This window comes from Pygocentrus nattereri, chromosome 18 (genome assembly GCF_015220715.1).
Source record: "Pygocentrus nattereri isolate fPygNat1 chromosome 18, fPygNat1.pri, whole genome shotgun sequence".
NCBI classification, from domain to species: domain Eukaryota; kingdom Metazoa; phylum Chordata; class Actinopteri; order Characiformes; family Serrasalmidae; genus Pygocentrus; species Pygocentrus nattereri.
In genome coordinates, this window is record NC_051228.1 from 6,692,161 (window position 1) to 6,715,361 (window position 23,201).

The 23,201-nt window shown below is 40.1% G+C and overlaps 1 protein-coding gene across 5 annotated transcripts in view; it reads right to left on the bottom strand.

Moving 5' to 3' along the window:
- sez6a (seizure related 6 homolog a) overlaps positions 1-23,201 on the bottom strand; it is a 250,928-nt gene that overhangs the window by 22,791 nt on the left and 204,936 nt on the right. For all 5 annotated transcript variants that reach the window (XR_005131808.1, XM_037547391.1, XM_037547390.1 and 2 more), the window contains exons 7-9: positions 21,023-21,189; positions 18,132-18,326; positions 16,213-16,351 (exon numbers count right to left, since the gene is read on the bottom strand). Coding sequence is in view for 4 of the 5 variants with exons in the window: in XM_037547391.1 (XP_037403288.1) it covers positions 16,213-16,351; positions 18,132-18,326; positions 21,023-21,189 (501 nt within the window). In the remaining variant the exon portion in view is untranslated. The remainder of the gene's footprint in view (positions 1-16,212; positions 16,352-18,131; positions 18,327-21,022; positions 21,190-23,201) is intronic.

The following is a 23,201-nucleotide window of genomic DNA, read 5'->3' on the forward strand; positions in this document are numbered from 1 at the left end:
AACTAGCCTGCATAGAATCAACTCTATTTGGCGTGGATTGCTGGGTCTCTGGGGTGAGTGTGAGCTGAGCCCATACATCCACACCACTCCAGTTCAAAGCCATTTACATTTTGATGAACTGCTTCAAAAGTTGAGGCTATTTGAACTATGTACTTAAGGGCGGAACACATTTCCTGTGATAAACAGACCCCACAAACTAATAATGCAAAGAAAGGGCCTTAGCTTGCATTTGGTGCCTCTGAACGCCACTTTGGAATAATTTCCATTCGCTGTTTTCCCCTCAGTGACAAATGAACACTGTTTATTTGAACCTAAACACTAAATGATAATGAGAGGAGACAAAAATGGAAAGCTCAGGGACCGGAGCCCAGATGTAGTGGTGATATTTGACTTATCAGTCCTCCACCCACTGGATTCTTTTTAGCAAGTGTAGCGATTCTGGACAAGCATTGTAGATTGGATTGAAAATAATGGGAATATGTAGCTTTATTTGGAGGTGTACGGTTTAAAATGCAGTGCCACATAGTGGGACTTCGTTGTTGTACCCTAGGTACAAAATACAAGGGGTCTGGGTCCCCCTAAGTAACTTCTTGGACCCCCTAAATGTCTCAAAACCAAAGTTTGAAAAAGTTTAGAGTCATGTTTGTGTATGACTTTGAGAAAAAAAGTGATGTTTTGTCAAGTCAGTTTCCATGACAGGTAGACCCCACAAGTTTTAGGACTGTTTAGGGGACTAAACACAACATGAGCGCGGTTAGAGTAGTGATATTCAGTGATCCAAACAACAGCGTAGAGTAACATGACCACTTGTTTCAAGCCTGATGAAGATGGAGGTGGCTGAGCCGATATGTTCGTAAAAATGTTCAGTTTGACCGACTTTCTTATGACAAATGGGGAACCCTTCATTTCCTGGTTTGACTGGTATAATAACAAAATAGCATGGATGTGCAGGACTCAACACCTAAGTGTAGAATATATATATATAATAAAACATTTAAATGCTGGCCACAAATTCTTAGTTGCTTTATATGTGTGTGAACGTTCAACACTGTTAGGACTGAATCTGTGTTGTTTTTTGCAGCATAATCAATGTAAAATTAGCATAATGGCAAATCTGTTGTTTGCCATCAGACTAGTTTCAAATAGCTACAACAACATAATCCTTTTAACGCCTCAAACTTGTTGAGCTTCAGGACAGAAAAAGAAGCGATAAAGACTTTTCCACCAGAAAAAGATTCAATAACTACTAAAAACGTGTAGTTATTTAGGTATAAAAGTAAAAACTAGGAAAATGTAGGTCCCTAAAGGGGACTTTAAGGTGAAGTGAATTTTTGCCATCTGCAAAGTTTGTCCAACCAGTTAAGAAAGAACATATTTGTGGACAAAGCATGGTCAGCTTTGTTTCTTTGTAAAATGAAAACATGGGGCATGGCCTAACTTTGGGGTGCATTAACCTTTACAGGAGGGTGAGGTCAGGGAGACCCAGCCTGGGACACACAGACAATCTGCACAAAAGTGACATTTATATAAGCAGAGGGGAAGGCTGGAAAAAATAAAGCCAAATAGCAAGATAAGCAGGGGAAAAACGCTCAGCCGGCACACTAGGGCAGGCCATAAGCCTGGCTGCTTGCCAGGTACCTCATGACAGACTCAGGAGAGTCCGAGGATGGCCCGTGTTAATATTCAGCCCCAGCAAACCAGAAGAGCACTTTGGAGAGACACGATAGCAACAGAAAGGCACAATCCTCTTGTACCTATCAATCACCCATCTCTCAAATCCGCCACCGTTCATGCAGCACTCCAACTGCATTTACATGAGCGAGGGTGTTTGAGTATTCGAGGAATCTGTACCCTGAGGACCCCAGAACTGGCGACAGCAGAACTGTCTTATAAAAATGTACAAATTGCATATAAATATAGTGCTGTGCAAAAGTCAGAGATCATTTTTTAAATGTACTGTAAAAATGGGTATTGAGTACCCATTTTTATTCATTTTTCAGGAGATGTTTCTGAGAAGATTAGATACAAGATTACCCTCTTGGAAGAGGCAAGTCGAAAGAAATGATTAAAATTATTAAAAGATGTGGAAAATGGGCCACCTAACTACCACCTGCAAGACTTGAGCACCAAAAATATCACCATCAGATAAAATGTAATTATAACTAAAGTTTGGGGGAGGAACATGCCTGAAACCCCTTCTTCTTCCAATCTAACGCCCTACAAATTCACACCCTCATCTTCAGTTCCCATGACGAAATGTTTGCAATCCCCCGCCACCCCATCTCCTCCCTGTTCCTCAGTACTATATCAGTCCTACTACAGCTGTGTGGGGAGAGTCTGGCCTTCTAGCTACAGTCAGAAGCCACCCAGAACTCCAAGTTCTCAGAGTCCCTCTCCCTCCCTCAGTCTTCCCTCATACTACCACCACCATGTTGAAATCATAAACAGAACTTAAAGCTTTCTTCTTTGAGGAACCAAGCTGCACTCTTGCTTCAGATTTCAGATCCATCCGTCCACTGTTAGAAGACAACTCAACATCACTGAATGTGTTCAGGATAACTTGGAGTGTGAGAATCAGAAAATGCAACCAACTTCTAAGACTGAACTTTGGGCGTGTGAAAAATATCCCTGCAGATTTCTCTGAAAAGCTGCAAGCGAATCTCCTGAAATCTCCTTTTAAAGGAAAGGAGGCAAATTGTGGACACACTAAATACCGGAAACAATGTATTGTATTTAGTTATTGAGGTTGTGTTATTTTGTGTTTTTTCCCTGACACTTAAAAATGAATGGCTATTTTACTTAACGGCTGTTTTGACAGTAAATTCAAGAAATGAAGGGTGGTCTCTAACTTTTCCACCACACTGTACGTACATATTTGATTATTTGGTTGCATTTGGTTACTTTAGGCAAACACAAAGCAGAAGCTTAACAAATGTAACTTTGTATTACTTCATTACTTTGGCCTCAAGGATTTGAGTATACGCCTTTAGAGTTTAGACTTTAAGATGATAAAAAACATCCATTCAATCAGGTGTGTCCAAACTGATTGCATGCCAAGAGCCAGATTACGCCTGCACTAAAAAGGCTCTTCAATTGCAAATCATCCAGCCTTCATCTTCACATGTGCTACACTTGTGGAAGGTGCCTGTCTTTATGCACTACGCCAGGCTATGCATGTGTGTGCTTAACTATGCATGTACGTGATTATTGTTTCTAATCATTTGGATCGCGGGGCTTAAGCAGGTCTAATTAAACGGGACGCTGCCCTCAGGGCGACAGTGCTGGAGTGGATCTGCGTGTCTTGGTCCGCCGCCTACACGTCAGTGGACACATTTGGGCTTAACTAACTCTCCGAGCTCCCTCCAGAATACAAATGACATGTGGAAGGAGCCAGAGAGAAGATGGAACGGAGAAAATGGAGAGAATGAGCCAGGGTTCCCTGCGGTGAAGAGAGCAGAAAACAAATCTATCCCTGTCCTCCAGCACTCAGCACCTAGGCCTTTTTTGTTGACTATAAAAGTAAAAGATCCTTGCCTAGAGGGCCAAAAGATATCAACAAACTTTTCCAGGCAGAAGAACATAGTGGCGATGCTTGATCTTAGGCTGGAAATAAACAAAGTCGCTGCCGGATGTATTACTGCAATCATCAGAAACACTTATCACAACCGCGAGAGATTTCGAACGATAAAGGCCGAATACGCTCATGGCTGCAGTGTCAGAGAAAAGTTCAAAAGTTTGAAGGCAAAGTTTAAGTCTGAAAGTTGGACCAAGGTCCAAACCAAAGTTAACGCTTCTGTTACAGCGATCACATTTGATCATGTTAGTTTTGCAATTTAGTGAGCACAGCAAAGAACTTTGCCTGACACACGTACGTTCCATCATCATCACGGACGTGGGCTGCACCTCCCTCTGCCGATGGCGTGTTGTCAATTCAGCGGGTGGCCTCTCTCTCATCCGCTCAGAAAATAAAGTAGAAGTTCCAGAATTTTAAAGCCTTTTTTCGAGCTGATTTTGACTTTCTCGTTGGACCAAATTACAGTTTAATATTTTGTCTCCTCGTCTCCAGGAAGTTACAGCAGCTCATTTTACTTCTGTCCTTTCTTTTTCTTCTTCAATGGGTGATGACAGCCTGTCTCAACTTCCTGTAATTGGTCCGAAAGTCTGAACCATCCAAAAGAGTGTTTCCACTGCAAACGGCTCGACCCTTGGTTCAGTTTGGTTGGGCGGTGAAAGCACTCTAGAGAAACCAAGGACACAAACCACCGAAGTGGATGTGACTAAATAATGTACCCTTTGTGCGGAGAGCTGGAACACATTCTGGATGATAGGCTTAACTGTAGGCCATCAGAACCTCTTGAGAGCTCCTGTGATGAAACGGAAACCGTCACTGCACATTAAACATGAGCATTGACCTTAGATTAGTGGCCGTTATTGTTGACTCCATTTTTATTATTTACCTCTTGATAATTGTACCACACTGTTCTTTGGGTCAGTTTAAGCCTGGGTTACACGACACGACCTTTACCCCGGTTTAGCCCTGATTCTCAGTCTGGCTGAGTCTGTGCTGGTCGGCTCTAGTCTGCAGGTTTTTGGGTCAGTAGGATTCAACAGTTGGAGAATCGAATCATGTCTGAGGGGCACGGAATCAGATTTTTGGCATCCCGATCACGTTTCAGACCAGTCAGAGTTTATTAAATGTTTGATTTTTTCGACATGACTCTGAGCTGATCTGGTGTAACCTGGCCAACGGCTCAGTCTGAACTAACTCCTGCAACAGTCTATGAAAACTGAGAGCACGAAAGAAGAAAATACAGCAAGTAAACAGAGAAAAAAGTCTTTCAGGTGTAGAGCGAAGCTTTTTATTGAGCTGAGTTTAAGGCATGATTTAAGGCACAATCGAGGTTTATGTACATTTAAAACTCTAAAAATCACATTTTTAAATCTATGATCTTCATTTAAACATGTTTACCTGCTGCTTCTTTACTGTGTCAGTGCAAATGGCAGAGAAAACAGCAGCAGAAGCTCCACGTTTGTTTATTTGCTTATACGGGAGAATGCGAGAGTTCGTGAGAGCTCGCCCGAGTTTGTGTGAGTTCAGTGGGTTCTGTTCGGTTCAGCAGCAGCTGAAAAGTTGAGTCGTGTGTGATCCCTAATATTTTAGTTGCCCAAAAACATTGTACTTAATGGCCGATGTGCACTGTGCATTATCACAAAAGCGACAGTGTCTACTGATCATGGCCTGCTAGACAGCATCGCTCTCAGCACCGCTCAAATGTTTCCCTTAAGACTTTGTGAAACACTGTAGACACAGTAGACAGAGCACTTGGCTCTGTATGATGGCCATCCAGATGTCCCTAAAGGACTCCAGCACGAGGCTCGGCCCTGCTGGAACAGGCTTTTAAAGAGATTGAATGAGGTCTCGAAATAAAAAAGGGGTTTCTGCTGATTTAACTCTCTTGCTTTTTAATTAGAAAAGTTAAGTATTGGTTTTTGAAATGCCAAAGTGCTGGCATGCCTCTCGGTCAGAGGAGGGCTTTAAAGAGGGGCTTATTAATCACCAGGCCGACAAAAATCTGTTGCCCTCAGGGGCATAGCTCACACCCACCCAGCCCGGCCACGGGCTTACTGCCAGTCCAGGACACAGCCAAAGATGACAGATGGCAGCGGAGGAGGAGGTTTACATTCTTAGCGTAGGTAGTACAGCTAGAACAATCTCTCTCTTGTCAGCATTCACATTACATGCTTTTGCCAGCTTCAGCTGAACAAAAGTACATGTCGGTTGGGACAGTTACTTTCACGGTGTGGGTTTTCATAAAGGCTTTTCAGAGCACCAGTTCTTGGCTGTAGAACAAGCACCAAGCTCTTGCAGTGGTGGGCCCATGAGCCGTGTAGCGTTGCCTCACTGAATGCAAAATAAGCTCAGGATTATTCACTTTGTCCAGGTAACATTTCAATTTGCCAACACAGCAGCATATTATGGGCAAGTCTGTGCTGCCAGCTGTCATTTCTCAGAGCTCCACAAGGGGGCTCCCTCTCCGAAGCACCCTACATAGCTCTTTTCTGTTGACACAGCCGTTTTGAAATGGAAACCCTGTTTATGTTGTTTACTTGGAGAGCCCCCTATAGATTTTTCACAGAAGTTCAAATTATTAACAAACAAGTTGGTAAAAAGGTTATGATTAGGATTAGCAGCAAGGTTGGGTTTAGGACCAGGGTTGAGCGTAAGGTATGGGGATGGGGAAAATGTAAGGTGAATTTAATCTATATTTGTTTAAATGCAAGTTAAAAGCAATAAAAACACCCACAAAGCATCTACAGGAGGTTATTCAAATAAAGCTAACATCAAAATAATTATTGATATGTTGGTTAGAAGAATACAGTTAGAAGAACTTTGGTTCCTGAGTTTTTCGTGGAGTTGTTAAAGTTCACAAGGAGGTCCTGACTTCATTTGATAAAAGATTGAGCAGATAAACTTTGTATTGGAGGGAAACTGTAAATACTAGACTTCCTCCAGGAGGTCTTTCTTTAGTCTAACACACTGACATAAAACCACATTGTATTATTATTATTGTTATTATTGTTATTGTTATTATTGTTTTTATTATTATTATTATTATACTTGTCTATTTATATTTATTTTAACATCCAAACAAATACAGTACTATGCATAAGTCAGAGATCACCCTTCATTTATTCCGCTCTTTTCAGGAGATGTCCTGCCACAGAAAATCTGCAGGGATGTCTTTACACTCTTCCAGTGTTCAGTCTAGGAAGTTGGTTGTATTTTCTGTTTTTCACAATCCAAGTAACCAAAACACATTCAGTGATGTTGAGGTCTGGACTCTGGGGTGGTCAGCCCTCTGCTCTGAGAACTCCAGCAGCTTCTTTGTTTGATGTGTCTCTCCTTTTCTCAGTAAGAACTTCGTGTCAGCTACACATCCTTTCAGACCCACAGTGCTGGATCAGTGCTGGAGCTTGATTTTCTCCCCTCTCTCTCAGTGATGAAAGCTTTAGGTGCAGTTTATCTGTTGGGGACAATTTTGGTGGTCTACCAGCAGGTGGTTGTTAGGTGTCCCATCTAATGTACTCTGAAGTATCTCCTGAAAAAATGAGTAACTTACTTATACTGACTAGTACTGGAAATTAAATGACCTTCAGTTTTGCATAGTACTGTACATCCTTACTTCCCAGATAAATAGCATCAACTATGATTTTCTTAGGTGGCCTGAGACATTTGCACAGCATTGTTTGATTGGCTAGAATATCTGGCTAGACTATCTAGCCAATAACCCCCATTACTGCAACTAAAAAGGGTCCTCATCTGAAATAAGTGGAAGGTAAACAATTATTGAGAAAAAGTTGAGACTATTCCAAGATTTGGGACATCTGCTCACCCTAACAACAAGCTGACCAGTTAAAACAAAACTGTCACAAGGAGCTGGGCTACTCTCAATCTGGCCTGGCCCATGTACATTCAACCCCATCCATCACCAAATTACCACTTCAAATTACCCCCCCAGCTGCCCAGGTGTTGAGCTGGGCACCTGCATGCTTGGCCGGTGAAGCTGCGTCTTAATGAGCACAGGGCCGGCCCTCCTGTTTATGTTAAATCAATTAATCAGCCGTCATTATGCACACTGGTCCTGAGTAATTATGGGCTGGCGAGCGCTGCATAATGATAATGGGATTGCGAAAGCATTCTCATTAGTGAGGAGAAGTGGGCGACCACCCCTGTAATGAGCCCACCAGCACACGGAGCCCCCCTCCTCCAGCTGCGTCTCCTCTCACAGCTCCTGTTCACTGGGGAAGAGAATGCTTGAGTGGGTTGCTTCTACAGCAAGCACAGGAGTTTGACAAAAATGGAACAGGTTGGGGCTTAAAAAAGGACATATTATACTCAAAATATGCAATACATGATGCTTCTAGGTCTCCATGGCATATATATATTATAACTTCAAATGTCTCATATATTTTCATAAATGATCATATTTTGTTAGCTCTTACTCAGTCGAAGCTGGAACAGGTGAAAAAGGAAGAAAAAAAGTGGATCTTCACAATGATTCCACATTTGTGTTTGTGAGGCAGCATATTTTGTTATGATTTGAATTTTAAAAGAAGTTGTTGTGCAGCCTTGTTTGTTTAAAAAAAGTTACTTTATGCAACTTTTTTGACACTGAAAGAAACACAATATTTGTCAATACAGAAAGTAAACCGAATGCAAAAGTAATTCATTATGTATCTACCTACAAGAGATGCTCACGAGCCGTTCTGCACAAGACTCGAATCTCTGGGGTGCGAGTCACAGTCGATGTCTCGAATCGGTCACATCTTGAGTTTCTTGGTTGTGAGTCCAAGTTGAATCTCAAGTCTCTGTTTGCTTGTTAGTCATGACTTGACTTACACTTGAGACGTACAAATTCTGAAATTTCAGCCTGTTTAAAAATATACAAACAAAAGTGGTTAAATTAGCAATACCAATGTTATTATGCCAACCTGACTGGTTACAGTAGGTGTTAACTTTTGTGCCACGCCGGCAGCTAATATCAAAAATACATTTAAATTCTTTACTCTAATGACTCGAGACTCAACCCGACTCGCACTTTGCAGAATCGAGACTTGACTTGGACTCACATGAAATCGAACATGAAAATCATGTGATTTCCATCTTAGAGTGAACACTGATTTCAGTTTTCATCACTGACGTCTAGTAAGAGCAACAGTGGCTGCGTGCTCCAACCAATGAGTGAACACATATATCTTATATACAGGCACTGATTGGCTCCACTGTGATTGTGGTGCCACCTCTTGTTTACACATGGATTCTTATTACAGTAGAGGCTCTCAAGGGGAAGTGGAGCTCCACTTTGTTGCTTTTGTTAGTTTGCTGCTCATTGACTTATCCCTAATACTCCTGTGAGCACTGTCCAGTTTAGTCTGCTGAAGGTCCTGAAAGTATCACTTTAAAAGCTATATTTGAATGGGGGGGGTTATAATTGTGGATTCTATCACAGCAACAAACAGCTGGGCTTCAGCCTGCACTATTACGAATGGTTTAAAGGGTCAAACTAGGAAAATGTGTGATTGGTGCGAAAACAATTTGTGCTGTTAATGATTTATTGTTTATTTTGGCATACATAATAATTATGCAGCGACACTGATTAAACATTTGCAATCAATATTGTACGTAGGTTGGTTAAAAAAAGTAAAAGTAGCTTCGTCCGCTAAAGAAAGCCTGTTGCACACATTTTTCTTTGTCTGTTTATGCTTTTTCTTGTTTCAGAGTGTCTTGCAGCCACTGTCCATATGCTGTCTGCCACATGCTCATTTGAATCGGGATAGTGTGTTGCCCATTGGGGGCTTTTTGAGGAAACGTGACCCAGAAACAAAACCCTGACCCCCCTCCGTCTGCTCCAGCGATCTGCTCACCCTGAGCTTTCTGGGAATCTGCTTTATCGGCGCTGATGAGCACTGAGGAATGTGTGTGTGTGCTATTGTGTGACACGGAGCAGAGATCCAGAACGGAATGCCGTCATTATTGCTCACATGGTGGCCCTTCCGCACAGAAACGGCAGAACTCTGACAGCCTTCAGCACAAAACACAGGAGGTGCTGCGTATCGACATAATGACGAAGCCACTAGCGTGGAAAATAAATGCAAATAGAACAAAAACTTAATCAGAGGATCCAAATGATTCCGTAATCTGAGACAGATTTAAACTCTCTGTCAAAGGTTTTGCATCTTTCTGGGATTTTCTGAGCACTCATTTTTACTGCTGCTCTTTTAGTGATGGAATAAAAATCACCAGCAAAGTTTTCTCAAGACAAAACAGCTTTTATAATGAAAAGAACTGGTTCTAAAACATGATCAGATGAACCACATTCCAAGTTGAACCACTTTTATATTCATAGTCAGTTTTATTTATGTATTATTTATTTATTTATTTAACTCAGCAAATAAAAAGAAATTGTGCACTAAAATGTGCAGACAAATGCTGTATTTCATTTTATTTGCTGTAGAGGATGTTAAATTATTTTCACTTAGAAAATCTTGTAATTTGACTGGGGGTGCTCAAACTTTTGCGCACAACATTCACGGAATAATCTTTGACTGTTATGTTCCGGATGACGTCGTCATTGTGCCACATCAGCAGTATGTCAAAGGACATATTCAATAACGATAACAACACTCCACACAACCATGTGCATTTGTTATTCTGTTGAAGAACACTAGAATAGGACGCCTACTAATGAGGGAGCTCCAGGCTCAGGCAATTCCTAAAGACCATTCATTCTTCAATTTATACTTTCAGGCTGTAAAAATACTGGCAATCGGATTCAAATTGGATTAAAATCACTTTGCAATTATTACCGTCGGACTGTAAAACTACAAACACTGCAGATTCATACTGGATTAAAATCACTCCACAATTATTACAGTCAGACTGTTAAACTACACACTGCAGATTCATACTGGATTAAAATCACTCCACAATTATTACAGTCAGACTGTTAAACTACACACTGCAGATTCACTCTGGATTAAAATCACTCCACAATTATTACAGTCAGACTGTAAAAATACACACTGCAGATTCATACTGGATTAAAATCACTCCACAATTAATACCATCAGACTGTAAAACTACACACACTGCAGATTCATACTGGATTAAAATCACTCCACAATTATTACAGTCAGACTGTTAAACTACACACTGCAGATTCATACTGGATTAAAATCACTCCACAATTATTACCATCAGACTGTAAAACTACACACGCTGCAGATTCACTCTGGATTAAAATCACTCCACAATTATTACAGTCAGACTGTAAAACTACACACTGCAGATTCATACTGGATTAAAATCACTCCACAATTATTACAGTCAGACTGTAAAACTACACACACTGTAGATTCATACTGGATTAAAATCACTCCACAATTATTACCATCAGACTGTAAAACTACACACACTGCAGATTCACACTGGATTAAAATCGCTCCACAATTATTACAGTCAGACTGTTAAACTACACACTGCAGATTCATACTGGATTAAAATCACTCCACAATTATTACAGTCAGACTGTAAAACTACACACGCTGCAGATTCATACTGGATTAAAATCGCTCCACAATTATTACAGTCAGACTGTAAAACTACACGCGCTGCAGATTCATACTGGATTAAAATCGCTCCACAATTATTACAGTCAGACTGTAAAACTACACACTGCAGATTCACACTGGATTAAAATCACTCCACAATTATTACAGTCAGACTGTAAAACTACACACTGCAGATTCACACTGGATTAAAATCACTCCACAATTATTACAGTCAGACTGTAAAACTACACGCGCTGCAGATTCATACTGGATTAAAATCGCTCCACAATTATTACAGTCAGACTGTAAAACTACACACTGCAGATTCATACTGGATTAAAATCACTCCACAATTATTACAGTCAGACTGTAAAACTACACACACTGCAGATTCATACTGGATTAAAATCACTCCACAATTATTACTGTCAGACTGTAAAACTACACACTGCAGATTCATACTGGATTAAAATCACTCCACAATTATTACAGTCAGACTGTAAAACTACACACTGCAGATTCATACTGGATTAAAATCACTCCACAATTATTACTGTCAGACTGTAAAACTACACACACTGCAGATTCATACTGGATTAAAATCCCTCCACAATTATTACCATCAGACTGTAAAACTACACACGCTGCAGATTCACTCTGGATTAAAATCACTCCACAATTATTACAGTCAGACTGTAAAACTACACCCTGCAGATTCATACTGGATTAAAATCACTCCACAATTATTACAGTCAGACTGTAAAACTACACACTGCAGATTCACACTGGATTAAAATCACTCCACAATTATTACCGTCAGACTGTAAAACTACACACTGCAGATTCATACTGGATTAAAATCACTCCACAATTATTACAGTCAGACTGTAAAACTACACACACTGCAGATTCATACTGGATTAAAATCACTCCACAATTATTACCATCAGACTGTAAAACTACACACACTGCAGATTCACACTGGATTAAAATCACTCCACAATTATTACCATCAGACTGTAAAACTACACACTGCAGATTCACACTGGATTAAAATCACTCCACAATTATTACAGTCAGACTGTAAAACTACACACTGCAGATTCACACTGGATTAAAATCACTCCACAATTATTACCATCAGACTGTAAAACTACACACTGCAGATTCACACTGGATTAAAATCACTCCACAATTATTACAGTCAGACTGTAAAACTACACACTGCAGATTCACACTGGATTAAAATCACTCCACAATTATTACAGTCAGACTGTAAAACTACACACTGCAGATTCATACTGGATTAAAATCACTCCACAATTATTACCGTCAGACTGTAAAACTACACACACTGCAGATTCACACTGGATAGAAATCAGGGATCTTTTTGGTAAACATTTCTATTGCAGTATGATTTCTGTAAGTATATCTAATAGAGCTTTGGACTGACCCCCTGCCTGTAAACTTCACTTTCTGCTGATGGTTCTTCAGATTGCGGTAGAAGGCCTCTCTCTTTCTTTAAAGCCGGCTGGAGCTTATTCATCACGAGTTGACCATGTTTCGCACTGTGATGCAGTTACCGACTAAAGAGATCTTTCATCCTCTGTCATTTGGATTTTCCTTGACCAGTCTTGGTCGTTAGCCTGTAAAATGGAGCTCAGACGATGGTCAAATTTCAGCAGCTTTAATGATCCCAGTCACTGAGCGCCACTATATACGTGTGGGCGGTTCCTTAAGGCTCTGTGTCTTTTGCTCCATCATCTAATTGCTTTTGCCTCAGCCGCACACACAGCTCCAAAGCCGAGAAAGCCAATAGTGAGGTCAGCAACTGCATCGAAGGGCCAAACACGCTTAATAGGTAAAAATAAGTGTAACAAATGAGGAGGGTGCTGGAGAGCTGCGTACAGTGGAAGAGTTAGACACTGCAAATGCAGTAGCATACACACACACACACACACACACACACACACAGTTTCATTAGCAAGCATTAGACAAAGCTTCCTGACACAGAGATCAAGCGTTTTAGTGCAGAATTAACAAGACTGAAAGTGGCAGAGTCTACGCAGCATCCTCACTGCCAGGGCAAATTGTCTTCAAACACACATACACCGGAAGACAAACTCTCTGTGTGGTTGGACAAGCTTTACAGAACCCTGTTTAATCAGTGGAGATCCCTCAGAACCTTCTAAACCTTCAGAGAAAGAATGTCTGTGAAATAAAAATAGACGTATGTAATTTTAGTTCATTTTTAACTTCTTAGAATTATCATGCAATTCTGTAAGTATTGTAGTAAAACTCTTATGCCATTGCTAAGTTTTGGTTGGAAACACCAATGGGAAATGATCCAATCCAGGCTATTTCACATGCAGTATGATGAGCTGTGCTGCGCTGCCAGCACTACGCTCCTACGTTAATCGATGCAGCCTTTACGTTTTGAGCCTATTCTTGCCACGTGGCACGCTAGCAGTGACTAGGCAGAACACTTAGAAAATGCAATATTCTTGCTATAATATACAATCAAGGCTAATAAACAAGTCAGTAAATCTAGTTTGAACTTTTTGACCCTGTGACAGAAGTCCCTCGAGTAGGTTAATGCTGTGAATCCACATGCGTCTCCCACTTTTTCTATAGTTATATATCACATACCGTGAAAGCTAGCAATGCTAACGGCAGCAAGTCAGTTTTTATGGGGTTTGTTTTTGTTTTTCCTCCCTAATTCAGTCGTATCCAGTTCCATCCACCAGTTATGACTCCCTCAGTCATAAGATACCACCAGTGCTAGGAGACTGAAAGGTAGCACAGTCTTCCTCTGAGACCCGTGAAGCCACCACATTGGCTCGAACTGCCTCTCACGCAATGTCATCGGACAGCTGAACTGCGCTGGGCGATGGGGAAAGATGCGGGGGGCATCCTACCCACCCAGAGAGAGCGAAGCCAAGTGTGCTGTAACATCACCAGGGATCGAACTCTTGATCTCGTGCTGACAGGGCCAACGCTTAGAGAGAACACCCAAGTTTTTACTGATCTCTTGATGTTGTCCACATAAAGGTTGTTTAACCCTCTGGGGTCCATGAATTTGCCCATGCATCAAATTCAATGTTTCTATATATGTTTCTCTGTCTTTGTGATAACACAGAGCAGAAATACAGTTAATTTCCTAATCTACACTATTAAAAATAAACATACAATCCAGGTACATGATTCATTCATAAAGGTACAAACATATAAGTGTACCCTCAAAGGTACAACAGTGGTTTTAAGGTCCAGTGGTGTACCTCACATGAGTTATTCCTATTAGAAGAGTAGATGTTTGTACCTTTTCATAATCAAATGTTTTAAATCAGAGCATTAAAATAAAAAGGCTGGAGGTGAGACGGGAGGTATGGAATCAAAACAACTTAGAAAATATCATTTCAATGGATTGTGGTACAGTTATGTTCCCTGAGTACTGAGATGGATCCTTGAGGGTACCACCACAGTGACAAGAGGGGTACTGCCCCAGTGACAGTGTCATACCTTTTTTTTCTGAGAGTGTATAGAGTCGCTCTTTCGTTTCCATCTTATTGCAAGATCATGTGTGACTCACATCTGGACTTATGAGGCTATGAAGAGGGGTTCAAATCATCTACCTCTTGTCTACATTTTGTGTGAAATTGACCAATGGACTCTCAGAAAATCACTAAGAACTGTCCCATCGAGGCAGAGACTCTTCGACCCCTTCTTGGTTAGGACCTCAGGAGCTGGACTGAAGGCCTAATGTGTCACATTGACAACCAACATAGTTTGGAACTATGGAGTCAATCATGTTTATCTGGGACCAATTTTAAGACAAACCACATCAATCCCAGTAGATCAGCAGTTTCTGAAATACTCAGACCAGCCCGTCTGGCACCAACAACCACACCACGTTCAAAGTCACTGAAATCCCCTTTCTTCCCCGTTCTGATGCTCGGTCTGCACTTCAGCAAGTTGTCTTGACCACCTCTACATGCCTCAATGCATTGAGCTGCGGCCACGTGATTGGCTGATTAGCTATTTGTGTTAACAAGCAACTGTACCTAATAAAGTGGCAGGTGAGTGTATAGCCTGTGGTCAGAAATTGGCAAAGAAAATGTGTTATTTTGGACAAGTACAGTACAACACTCAAGGTCAGGTGTTACTGAGAATAACCTCATGGCTATGATCTATGGCGACCGAATCACAGCCATGACATCATTCATAACACACTCCTTCTCTTGCTTTATAGCTTACATGTTTAGGGCACGGGAGCCAGTGAACCAGTGGGCAGAGAGGATGGCTAACACAAACTGTGCATCAATAGATGGGCCACAGTCAATACAGTCAGCACGTGTATGTAGGGTTGCAAAAAGTTGGGAAATTTACCATGGGAATTAACGCGTAATTATGGGAATTAATGGGAATGAACGGGAATAAAATGAAAATATTCTAAGATAAAGGTGAGAAACTTACATATAGTTGGTAAAAATATTAAAACATAATCTTGGCTAAAATAATTAGATATGATATCAATACAGTTGAATAGCAAAGCTGCTCCTCAATCCCAGGCACATGGCACATCACACACTGAAGGGCTATTGAGACCACACCTCCTGCATGCACTGTTCATTCCTCCATGTCCAGAATATGTCCAGATGATTTAGATGATTTTGATTGTCGTTTGATTGTTCAATGAAAGAATTAAGCATTTATAAAGTTCTGCTTGCAACTACCTATGTGTCATAGTTATTATTTGTATAGTTACGCCTTCATGTCTGCTGTTGACAAAAAAAAAAAAAACGGTACACTGATGACAGTGTATGATATAGTTCCTTTAAATTATCCAATATTTCCTATTAATTCCCATAAATTCCCAAGGTTCCCAAAATTTCCATGGAAAATTTACATTTTGGAATATTTGCCATGGAAAGTTACAGGTAATTTACTGAAATTTTCCACCCTTTTGCAATCCTACGTGTATGCTAGGTATTTCTGATAAAATGGTCAGAAAGCAGGTGTGTGTAATAAACTGGACACTTCTATGGACAAATTTCACTTGCTAATTTGACCTGAACTTCTGTCTGGCCTGCGGGGACTCACACTTGGATGTCCAGCATGATCCTCTTGTCCTCCTCCACGTGGATGCCCCAGATGCAGTCCTGCCCTTTGTCGTAGGCCTCGGGCCAGTTTGGGGACAGAACCACTCCAGCGGAATCTGTGATCTCTCCACTGCACACGGCTGCGGCACACATGAAATCAACATAGACATCAACTGCATTAAGTTGTAGTTGAAGGTGTCTGTGACTGGACGGCTGTACTCACTCGAGATATGTTGTATTACTGCAGAACTCTCTTCAATACAGGCTGATATCGCAGATAAACAACTAAAACATTGACCTCAGTAACTACGATGAACCCAAAAGGTTCTTTTTCAAACGCATGTTGTACAAAAGCACTGAAGGAAAAGGTAACAGCCCCCAGAAGAGCAAAACATGCAGCAAGAGAGCAGTAAGATTCATAAAGCCACTGACATTTTAACTAATGTGCTAGACAAGAGCCAATCAAAATCCACATGTAAACGATGTCATACATATTAAAGAAGTGAAGCTCTGGCTGGCTGCCAAAAGAAAGAAGAACAAAGAAAAACAAAACTCTACAAATTTTAAGGGATAAAGTGCTGACAAAAAATAGTGACTTTGTTTTGTAAAGATTCTTTATCAGAAAAAAATTCTAACAAAAAAATTGAATTGCAGGAACTTTTAATTGCAGGAATTATATCACAGCATGTAAAATTGATTTACTCAGTTGAAATGTTGAATAATTTTTATAATAATTCAAGCATTTTTCAATTCATTATAATCATAGTAATCATTTTACTAACACAAACTAACAAAGTTAAATACAACTAAACAATGTTTAATATAGTTTAACATAAAGTTAATGTTTGGTATTTTTATTACAATTAAGATTTAACATTCTGAATTCTATTTTTTTGACATCAGAAATGTGAATGTGATTGTGACATATAAAAAAAAGTTTGAAACAGGTTGTTTTTGCAGCTAACTTGTTATATATGATCATGCGGTCTGGCGAATGATCTGTATGATTTGAAAATTGAACAGTGTTTACAAACTACATCAAACTCCTCTGCAAAAAAGTGAGGTAATACGTTTTTCATGATTTGGGCCCTGAGATTGCAATTTAGTGTTTCGATATAATTTTACATGTTAAAGTAAGGAAAAAAATAAAGTTGAGGAAACCTCCAAGTACTGTGCACGTTATTTGAATTTATATAACATAAATTATAAAATATAAAAATGTGCTCATCTCTACAGGGAACACACTTAAATATGACCTTCTTTCTGCCAACTTTAATGCACAATTTCTTTAGTTTAATATTGGAAAAAAGGGAACTTGAAAACGTATGTTTTTTCCAACATGTAATATTTTCACTATTTCAGCATATAAACATCACTTGCGTTTAAAATGTTCTCCTTGCCGTTCAACTTATTTTCACTACAATCAACAAAAACATCAGAAAAAGAAATATCAATAAAACGTCATTTGACCAGAGTTGGCAAAACGTTTGCACATGACTGAAACTACATAATACTTTTTACTCAAAATACTTTAGTACTATACTTAGTACTAAAATACATAGTACTGTGGAGTTTGCACCACACACTTCCTCAGGGACTACTTTAGTTACACCGCTTTGGAATTTATGCAAAAATAATTAGTACATTGGAATTTGTACCTCACACTTACCTGGGTAATACCTAAAGCTTTATCAAAGTAAATAAACACGTCCAGAACTTGTATAATCTTATAATGTACCAACAACAACGTCATAATGAGTAATATTAGATATTAATAGATTAGATGTAAGATGTTGCCAAGACAGTCTTATTTACAAATGGATGGTTTTATTCAGTAGATATAGTGAGGACTTTATCTACAGGACACGTGACTTCACACACACGGTTGTCACTGACCGGGCTGTGGCAGTGGTCACTAACCTCGGCAGGCCGGCTCCGTCTCATTCCACTGAGGGTTGTCCGGGTCCACACACTCTATGGTTACGGAGCCCTGCTCCAGAGTGTATCCTGGCTCACAGGAGAACTCCACCACCGTGCCCACTCCATACGACAGGTCACTGCTGGAGAAGTTCCCATACTTCACAAAGGGCTTGTAGCACGTCCCCTCAGCAAAGGCTGAAACATACACGACAAACAAGAACTCAAATTCCCAACAGCCACATTCTTCACAAATTCCATTACACCACAAAGCACACAGCACTTAACTCTATTAATACTCTATTTTATGCTTTAATATGTAAGAAAACTTTTTGTGTAGGCCTGTGAAAAGACTCCTGGGCTCTAGTCACATTACGTGGTAGCATAAATATTTTTGGCTAAATGTGACAAATCTGACATGCATGAGCACAAAAATCCAACCTTTTTAAATCAAATGTGAGACTTTCATATATGATGTATATCACTGTTGTTGGAACAAAACCTAATATCTCCATTTTTGTCTTTATTTAGTTTTTGATATATTTTGAAAATGTTTGTTGTTTTTTACATTGTGTGTAAATTTCATGATGAATGGACCAGAAGAAATGGCCCAAAATGATTTGGAAAAATGTCTGGTTCCATTGGCTTACATTAAATGTAAAGTAGGTTTTTTCCTTCTCCTGTAAAGTTAACATTTTGGAGATACAAGGTTCTGTTCTGAGAACAGCGATATGCTACACACAGCCATGCAAACATAATGAGAACAGGCAGATTGGGAAGCTTTCATCTTTCAGAGATCAAGATCCACTTTCGCTTCAGATCTGAAAGAAATGCTTTTCTGTCCATCCTCAGCTGTGAGTCTGAAAGCTGTCAAAATCCCTTACTGAGAAAAAACCAGAGAAAAATCAAGAAACCAATCAATGGACTGACCACCCCAGAGTCCAGATCTCAACACCACCGCATGCGTTTGGGTTGACTTGGATCATCAGAAGCACATCTAGGACTGAACTTTGAAGGTGTGGAAAAATATTCCTGCAAATTTCGTTTGAGAAACTGAAAAAGGTAAAGAGTGGACCTGAATTATATTTGTTAAGTCTTCTTTGTAATTTTCCGTTTTCCGTTTCATTCCTAACACTAAAAGAATGAATAACTTGTTTTGAACTGTCATTTAAATGGAAATGAAATTAATAATGGGTGGTGCGGGCCAAGTCTGGCCAGTGACACAATCCTATTTGACCCACAAAAGTATTTTAATTTTTTAATTTTCTATTAATGTTAGACAACTACAGTTCCCAACATGCACTGCAACATAACGCGTGCCCCCCCCCCCCCCCCCCCCCCCCAACAATGATCTATGGGACACCACCACAAAAGCAAAACAGAAACAAAAAGATGCCAGGTGTGTCAAACAAATGGGCAGGTTTAAAAACCCTACTGTACGTTGGGGCAATTTAAAGAGGTTTAACAGTGATCTGTAGCTAATTTAGTTCACTGTTTTACATAAAACGATTTGTTTTTATTTCAATTATTTTTGGATTGTTCAAGTGGTCAGTGCCCCTTTTTTTGCCATTGCAGTCTTGGCACATTTTTGTCATGCGTCCCTTTCGCTCTGAGGAAAACTCCATCTCCCAGAATCCTCTGAGAGATCACCTGACTCACATGATCCCTGATCTTCCCTCACGCTCCAATCAGTGCTCGCAGTCTCCTGAATACTAACTCTGTTCCCCTGTGTTCTTTGTCACATGACTTGTTTAGTTTAGTGTAAAGCCCAGGCTTTAGCCAGCCTGCGAGGTGTTGCTTCTCCTGTAGAGCTACTGAGCGTCTCTCCTGTGTTTTTGTGATCACCTTTTCTGTGTTTGGACTGTTTTTCTGGATTTCTGGCTTTTCCGTTTTTGTCGTTGCCCTCTGGTTATAGTTGCCTTTTTTGACCCACGTCTGTTTAGTGACCACAATTCCTGTCAAACCCTTTGATATTAAAGCCTCATCTTTTGGTTTTTACTGTGAGCGTCTGGCCCTTTATGTCTTGTTACGATTAAAAAAAAAAACAATGGCCAGTTGGGGTCATGGCAGAATGTTAAGTAAAACTAAAATAACACACAGGTTTGTTGAATTGGCCCTTTCAGTGGTTGAGTTTGACACCACTGACCTAAATGGAGGAATGGCTCCAGTTTTTACAGTGTTCATGGTGTAAAAAGTGACCTATTATTATGTGATTATATGCAGCATTCACTTCATTGTCTGTCTGTTCGAGAAAAACACTTGAAGGCTTGAAGATATTTTACATCTGGCTCCAACATTACTGAAGCGTCTGATTGGATAGCTAACCTTCTCCAGCACAGAAACATCTGCACTTACTTTTGGTTTTTCCACATATGGATATTCGCTATCCCTGCACAAACATCAAACATTAAAATCTGCCAACAAAACCCTGGAATAGAGAAGTTAATCCTTGTTTCACCAGCAATACATTTAAAAAGTACTGGACATGGTAAAATGGATCAGCATGTGGAACTGGAGCTTTCTGTATGCTACTGTGTTTCCTATCACTGTATAAAAGAAGCTCCAGGCTGCATTTATTGGCGGGTGCACTAAGAGACAACGATAAGGCCTGAAACAAAGCTGCTATAGGCCATGACTCAAGACCACCTCAAGTCCTGTCCAAGGCCGTTATTATAACCTAAGCTCGGTACCTTCATTTTACATTGATGGCATTTGGCTGACACTCTTATCCAGAGCAACTTAAAATTTTTCACACAGGAAGGTGAAGGTAGTGTTAGGAGTCTTGCCCAAGGACTCTTATTGGTATAGTGTAGGGTATTTATCCAGGCAGGGGATTGAACCCCAGTCTACAGCATAGAAGGCAGAGGTGTTAACCACTACACTAACCAACCAACCTTCATATCTAATGGCGGCGCCAGTGCAGGTCCCCGTCTCATCAGTGGTGAACTCCACAAACAAGTGCCTGCCTGTGCTCACCACACCTTCGTTGGGAAGATACTCCACTTCATAGGAGTCGTATATGGGGGGCGAGTCGATGTTGTTCCCGTTCTTGATCAGCAGCCTGCACAAAAAAAGAAAACCAGAACAGCATTAGAGTGGCTTCGGAATTGTTTGAGGCAACTAAAGGAAAGATAAAAAAAAACACAGAGGCTTTTAAGTTAAGCTTTCACTGGTTTTTGTTTCATCAGTGGAGGATGGCTCTGTAGTGGAGCGGCTTCATTAAAGAGCCATTTGTTAGCGCAGACTTTAGACACGGCAGTTACAGTACAAAAATGTAATTAAATCTCCACTTCCCATATCTCTTCGTCTGCCTCTGTAGCCGCTCCATTAATTTGCATGTGGGGATGCTCTTAATTATGCGGAGTGACACGGAGTGGGAGAGGATTCCACAGATGGAGCACAGGAGGCTTTGTGACACTTTGTTCCATGTGTACGTGCTTGAGGTTCGGGGCTGAACCCTTGGCAGGGGCACGCGCCAGCAGAATGCCTCCTACAACTGGGCAGCATCCAGAGCGGTGATCTAACTGACTGGAATCTGTCATGTAATTAACTGAAGTGGTGGCTGTACAGTCTTTGTGTTCAAGTATTCAAGTGCTTTGTGGTCAGAAAAATGGTTAGCTAGTTAGCTAGGCTGCTCTATTGTGGTATCTTACATGCTTTTCTACACTGTAAAGATGTATATCATGAAATCTTTATACAGTCAAAATTGCGACGCCAGCTCAGCTCAACTTTTTCTTAAGTTAACTCAACTAAATTCACCAATTCAACTCAATCTTCTTAGTTTAGACAAAAGTTCTCTTAGCCATCTATTGCATGGTGTTGCCATATGGCAACAATTAAAAAAGCAGTGATAAATCTGTGTAATCAGCAAGATCTGTGTTTTCCTATTTATTTGTGGGGAAAAGGCTTTTACTTTGAAAGGACAAATACTTTATGACATCACATGACCAGAAATTCTTATTATAATGTTGATATTACCATACATCCCAAATGCCACCTGAAATCGTATTTATTTCCAATATTCGTTAATATTGGATCATACGATGAATTTATTTGGTCTTGTTTTCAATAACAGGACGTTTATAGAGAAAAATGTAGATTTTATGTTGCTTTTTTAATTTTATGGTGCTGTGGTACGATTACACATTGTTGCCATATGGCGACAATTTACCAAATACCCCACTTAAAAAAATACATTTCATATATTTAATATACGAAGTATATATAATAATATAGTTCCATTATTTAAGCAATTTTAAATAGCAAAAAAAAAAAAAAACATTATCACATTTAAGTAATAATTCATGCAATACAACGTTAACACTCAGATTATGTAAAGATTTTGCCTTAAAATAAAAATTTCTAAATCATTTTGATGGCACACTGCCTTACAACAGGGAGAATGGCAATTCTGTCAGTGGCACTCTGTGCCCAGAACAGCTGCTATAGCGCTATGTAACTTTGGAGGAGTGGGTACGAAATCTTTTATGAGAACTGTGTAATGCTTTACAGCACAAACAACTGTGTCCTCAGCTAGTTATAAGAAGCTTGGTATTCCCGGCATGGACATCATGGCAGACAATGCAATGAGGCCGAAGAAGAGGTTGTCAGAGAAAGCGAGGAAGAGAAGAAGAGAGAGACCAAGCAAGGGACCAAACAAGAGTAAATCTCGGACTGGCTTTTACTCTTTGAAAAAGATAAAAGAAATAAAATGATGCAAGACAGCCTCACGGCTATTAGGAAAACAACAAAAGTCTGACATGAGAGTGTACAGATGTGGGCTTCATCAGTTTTATCCCTGTCTCACAGTTTTGTAGTTTTTCCAGATGCCAAAAGTCATCTAAACTCAGTCCTGTTACAGAATAACATGCAAAGAAATAAACTGATCTTGCATCATAACTTCATAATTCTGTCGGTATAACTAACGTGCATGTGTATATCTCCTCAACAAGGGGGTAAAGGATGACATTAACCTTCTTTAAGGCTTTCTCTATGGTTTCTCTTCTGGAAATTCCTCTGGTATACAAACAGGGGTGTAATGATGTCTGTTAGCTTAGTGCTAACATAAAACAA